This window comes from Dipteris shenzhenensis, chromosome 9 (assembly GCF_047967505.1).
Source record: "Dipteris shenzhenensis isolate YYH24624 ecotype China chromosome 9, Dip_SZ_1.0, whole genome shotgun sequence".
Lineage (NCBI taxonomy): Eukaryota > Viridiplantae > Streptophyta > Polypodiopsida > Gleicheniales > Dipteridaceae > Dipteris > Dipteris shenzhenensis.
The window spans coordinates 22,717,106-22,722,851 of record NC_141604.1 but is presented as its reverse complement, the minus strand read 5'-3'; the positions used below and the strand labels follow the sequence as shown (position 1 = coordinate 22,722,851).

General features: G+C 42.2%; 1 protein-coding gene across 1 annotated transcript; it reads right to left on the bottom strand.

The window, feature by feature from the left end:
- Positions 1-4,255: 4,255 nt before the first annotated feature.
- On the bottom strand, positions 4,256-4,914 carry DSI-1VOC (dessication-induced 1VOC superfamily protein). The gene is made up of 3 exons (XM_087379152.1): positions 4,778-4,914; positions 4,487-4,646; positions 4,256-4,390 (listed from the first exon to the last, which is right to left on the bottom strand). Exons 1-3 carry the CDS (start codon positions 4,912-4,914, stop codon positions 4,256-4,258), a joined length of 432 nt encoding a protein of 143 aa, XP_087235278.1.
- Between the last annotated feature and the right edge of the window lie 832 nt (positions 4,915-5,746).

The window sequence follows — 5,746 nt, the reverse complement described above, 5'->3', positions numbered from 1 at the left end:
GGTGCCCAAAAAATTTCCAATAGTTTCTAAAAAGTTCTAAAGAGCTCTAAAGGGTGCCCAAAAAGTGTTCAAAAGTACTCAAAATGTGCTAAAAAGTGCTAGTAAAGTATTATAAGAGTGCTCAAAAGTGCTTAGAGAGTGGTAAGGGAGATAAAGAGTGATTTAAGTGAATCCCACTCAAGAATTCACTACAATGAATAAAGAACCTCTAGAATCCCATATGCATTAGGTTTGACTATACCATATTGAATCACTCTAAGCATGATCTTATCACCATCAAGAAAAGCCAAGGAGTGCTAAACTATGCTAAAAAGTGCTTAAATAGTGCTAAAAATTGCTCAAACGGGCTAAAAAATGATGCTAGAAAACAATTAGAAAGTGTCAATAAGTATAAACAAGTGCCAAAAAAGAACATAATGTGCCAAAAAGTGCTACAAAAGGCTCACACCGTGCTTATTAATGTCTAGGAAAAGTATTGAAGAGTCCTAGGAAGAAGAGTGTAAAGAAGTTCCTACAAGTGCTAAGGAGTTTAAACTAGCTAAAAGTGTTGGAAACTTGTGAAACACTTTTACAAAGTGCCATAAGAGTGCTAAAAAGACCTAAAGAGTGAAGATAAAGTCAATGAATAAGTTCTCAAAGTGCTAAAAAGGCTTCTTGAAAGTGTTAAAAACTATAGAAGAGATGCTTACACGGTGCTAAAAAATGCTATAATAGTGCTTTAAAATAGATTCAAGATAGCAAAAGTAAAATGAAAAATTGGTAACATGAACATGTTCAATTAAGTGATAACTTTGTGGTACATTTGAGTAATAAAGCATGATAAAACTTTGCGTATGTGATGGAGGGATTGACAGGGCACCCCAACACCATCTGCTTTGCAGAATTGGTGATAGTTTGTGTGAAGCCATGATCTATTACTTCATCCTTTCTAAAACATAGGCTCACAAAATATATTAGATGGTCATAGTGCACACACAAGAGCATGCACATACCCACCACCAAGGATAGGCCGCATGGAACACAGGCCCTGCTAATCCTAATAATGTCCATGTTGGATGTGTGCGCATGGGAGGTGAGGGAACTATAGGGAACTATGAGGATGAAAATAGAACATACACAAATGCACAGCGGTAGCCAGCATTCTCTTCTACTTCTTCATGTAAATTTTCATTCTCTTCTTGCAAAACCAAGAGGCAAATCATGTTAGTAAAAAGGTTTACATCTGGAAACTTTTAGGATTGAATAGATAGACAAACATCTCAATCAAGATGTAAGGATGCCAATGCTGATGAGGAGTGTGAATTACTATTTATAATAGAGTGTTTTATTTAAGAATGTTATTTCTTTGTCTAACTTGCAACATATAGGCTCTTCCATTGAGTATACGCTCTTCAAAAGATCGTTTAGTGTTGTTTCTAAACTTTCCAATTGCTTTTGTAGAACATGGACAACATGTCACACCCCTTCAAATTGATAGCAAGTTTCTTTTCTTTGAATCCTTGATTTTTACATTCAACATAGCTCTTGCCACATCCAACATCATTGCTGCCTTATTTAGCTGCACTCCACCCTCTAAACTTTGTAAATCATATTGTCGCCACAATGTTTAATGCACGTTTTTCCTACCTCCAACAATCCATCTTCTTGCGGATCTTACCTTGTCTCCCTATGGTTCTCATGAGAGTCTCTACAAACTCTATCCTTGCCACTATGCAATGCTTCTCGGAAGAACTCTACGCCATTTGCATTAATTCTCCAATGTGAAAGCACGTGCAAAAGCAATGGAGACTTTATTTTTGGGAGGGTGAACACTAGTACACCAACTAGTCTAGCAATAGTAGCTTCTTATAGCAATTTGGCCTCAAAGTCCTTAAGAGAACCTTGCCCAAAGCAGGGTTTTGTGAATCCAAAGAGCCACACCATTTTAAGAATGTCTTTGTCTAACCAATAGTGAGGTCTTTGCCTTAACAAACTCAGCCCATCATCAGATTGATAGAATCGAGCCTACTGAGGCAACTCTATGTTTAATGTGGGCCTACAAGATGTGCTTGAAATGCAATGTATTGAATCAATGAATCAAACATAGACAAGAAGTCTGTTACTTCATAGCAACAACGCAGTAAGATTTTTTTACTTCATATGTTCCATGTAGAGAGAGAGAGAGAGAGAGAAGATTTTTTTTATTTAAATGGAAATGCGACAAATAGAGAGAGAGAGAGAGAGAGAGAGAGAGAGAGAGAGAGAGAGAGAGAGAGAGAGAGAGAGAGAGCACCATTTTTGAACACACTCGCCAAAAGATGCTCGCCAAAAAAATGCACCCTCCTCTCTAATCCAGAAGAACCAACGAATGAGCCCTTGTAGCAACAAGGTAATCCTTGAGTCCAAGCATCTATAGGGTACTTTTACTTTTCCCTCTACATGGCTACGAACTGCGAATGGAGTCCAACCTCCCATCTAAAAACACATCGAAATCATTAATACCAGAGGTCTGCTACTTGACAGTGAAGGAGATGGTACTTTGCCCTACATATGTGACACCTAGATTTCTAACATTGCCTCTGTGAGGCCCTCCTTTGCATACAAAGCATCCAAAATCCTGATACTATCAAAGCAACCTCTCAAGAAAGGCTCATAAACCACCAATACCATTGGAAAGTGATCCAAGGTGGAAAATCTTGGTGAAATGCGTTTAGAGCCACCACTATCTAATGCCCTATAATCAACATAAAGTGTGATTATCATTGTATGGATAAAGCCCCCCCCCTCCTCGCCTGCCCGTCTCTGTCCATCGCTAGATGCCAAAATCAATCTCGAGTGATTTCATTATGGAATCATGTAGGGAAGAGGAGGGAGGAAGAGAGGGGAAGAGAGAACACTATGACCTCTGGTTGGAGAAATTGGAGGGTTGGAAAAGATAAAAAGAAAGCTCAATGCAAGGTGGTAGAGCACAAATACATATAGTTGTTAATGTGCCATTTCTTTATTTTTGAAATTGTTAAATACACCATTTTTTGATGTGTACCATTTGTACATAGGAGTGGTATCTATACGTTTGTGTGTGCACATGGCTAATTTTCATTTATAGATATGTATATATATAGATATAGATGTATATACATATATAAAAATATATACTTTCATATACATTCATGTATACACATACATATGCATGTAGCACATGGCGCGCGCGCGCGCACACACCCACACCCACACACGCACGCACTGTGTGTGTGTGTGTGTGTGTGTGTCTTGAGAGAGAGAGAGAGAGAGAGAGAGAGAGAGAGAGAGAGAGAGAGAGAGAGATTTCCCAAGGAAAGGCACTCCTAGAGCTTCACTAGGATTTGAATAGAAAATTCACTAAAAATTATGCACATGTCGAGATGCTTCCCCGCTTACATAGAAAAATCAAAATTTGAATAAATTATCTCATCCATCCCCAGGATGATTTTGATTAACTTATGTCAGTATGGCACCCCCTACCCTATGAAAAGTTAGTCTCCCTCCCTCTACCATCACTTCCTAGGCAAGTGTCTACTCTCCTCTCCTTTATCTAGCCCCTTCCTTTCCTCCTTACATCTTGCACCCCTCTCCCCCCCTTAGCTCTCGCCCTCCCTCTTAGCTCTAGCCAACCCCTCCCTATCGACCTACCCCTTCCCCTCACCCAATGCTCCCCCATCCTCCCTAGCCCCTTGACTATGTGCGCCTCTCCCTCTCCTCCCCCTTCCTTCTTAGCTCTCCCTTCCCCTTGCCCTTCTCAACCTCCCTTTTTTCTTGCTCTTTTCCCTTGCCCTTCTCAAGCTCCCTTTTTTCTTGCTCTTTTCCCTTGCCCTTGCCCCTATCAGTGCCCTTCCTTCCTTTCAGTTCCCTTCCTTCCCCTCACCCCCCTCTCCCTTCTCCATCTCAACCCTCCCTTCCCATTGCGCATCCCTTCCCTTTCCTCTCTTGTTGCCCTTCTCCCTTGCCTTTCTCCCTCCTTGCCCTCTCTTTTCCCACCCTAAAGAGCATTCAATTATTTAGATTGATAAGAAGTAGGACCTAATAGAAAGGGGGCCGCAACGTGTCGTAGACAGATCATGCTACTCGTGGAAGTTAAACATTAAACTCAGAGCGCGCCTGTCTCACACTCGTCTTATTAAACATGCGGAACATCATAGACATGAGATCGAAATTCAAAGCTAACGAGTAGAAAGATACTCCAAAGAAGACAAATCTCTTATGGATGACACCAGCGTGCCTTAAAATGAGAACAAGCTGCTCATTTGTTAGGCTCGCGTACATGAGAACCTAATCTAATCACGACCCCATCTAAATCGCGCACGTATCCCACCTTCTGTCCCCATTCTTTGGGCTCCGGTGCAGCCACAGCCTGCGCTCCGTTTTGCACAGCATGCTGCCCAAAATTCAGAGGAATAAGCTAACAAGCATCCACACGACAAGCTGCGCAAATTTTCATATATAGATCAGCTGATCGACCGTCGCAGTTTACCTTGAATGCGGCGTCCACGTCGTCGTAGCTGAAGCTCAATTCCACATTCGGCCGATGACCCTCTTGGCTTGGAGTCTGCACGCCCCCTGTGATGTCCGTCTCACGCTGCTCCAGCGGCGTGAAGGCAATGGTTGTAGTTCCAGATTCTAACTCTCCCCACCTACGATTGAGGCTCAAATAAGAAATTAATTCGTTTGCGTACGAGTAGAGAGTCAAGACCGCCCAAAGAGGCGAGAAAGAAACGCGCATTGCAAAAGGAGAGAAAGAGAACTTTCGAAAGGTGCCCCATACCTCCTACTATGGTCCAGGCGACGGATGCTGAAGCCGAATGTCTTGGAGTAGAATTCCAGAGATTTGGCAACATCTCGAACGTACAGTACAGTGTAGGCGTATGTTGGGCTGCCAGCCTTGGCTAACAACGGCTCCATAAACAATAATTAGGCTTGCTGGCACCACCCTCTGCTGTGTCGTAACCTCGTAACGCAAAGCTGCGCAGAAAATAATTCTGTGGATATTGAACTATCTAGCAACCGGTCTGTCTATCTGCAGAAAATCCTAGTGCTATACTAAGTTGTTCGTCTACCAACAGCCACCTTCCATGTAGCTTCAGAGCCGCTGCAAGGAGTTTAAACTGCACAATCAGTCTCAAACGTGCAAGGCTCTCAGTGCACATAGATGATGTTTTCTGTAAGGACAAATGCTCGTCCATACTGTAGCCATTTGGCACACTATTGCTTCCTCCACAACCACTTGGCAACTTACTTGGCAACTTAGGGACACGTATACAACCACTTGGCAACTTTGTCGAGATTTATCCTGAACTGAGTATGGCTTTAGGCCTATCCTTCAAGAAGATTTGCGTGACAAGAATTGCATTCTTTCTATCTTGGAAATTACATGTCATCAAATTTTTGTTGGTGTCCATGGAGTAACAAATTTGGCGGGAGCAATGGCAACCATGGCCTACAAGCATTACATTGATTCGCCCCAACGACCTTAGCAATTGGGTGAATGCACAGGGAATCCTTTACAAAGTCTTCTTCTCTCCGACCTTTCATTAGTAGGGGACAACCATATAGCCCATATAACTCAAATTTCATGGAAATTTTGGCAATGAAGAATTCACAGGATCAAGTCAGCCACATCATCGGCTCGGCAGAAACTTGGGCTATGGAGATTACTCTTGTGCAAATACTCCACTCCGTATCGAGTCACCAAATGGAAGCAAGTTTCGCCAATATGCTTTCCTTGTTGTGCAGC

Excerpts from the sequence above, each read along its gene's own strand:
- DSI-1VOC (XM_087379152.1), bottom strand. The coding sequence starts at position 4,914 with ATGGAGCCGTTGTTAGCCAAGGCTGGCAGCCCAACATACGCCTACACT. Across the intron at positions 4,647-4,777 it reads CGCCTGGACCATAGTAGGAG|GTGGGGAGAGTTAGAATCTG; the intron begins GTATGGGGCACC and ends CCTCAATCGTAG. Across the intron at positions 4,391-4,486 it reads ACGTGGACGCCGCATTCAAG|CATGCTGTGCAAAACGGAGC; the intron begins GTAAACTGCGAC and ends AATTTTGGGCAG.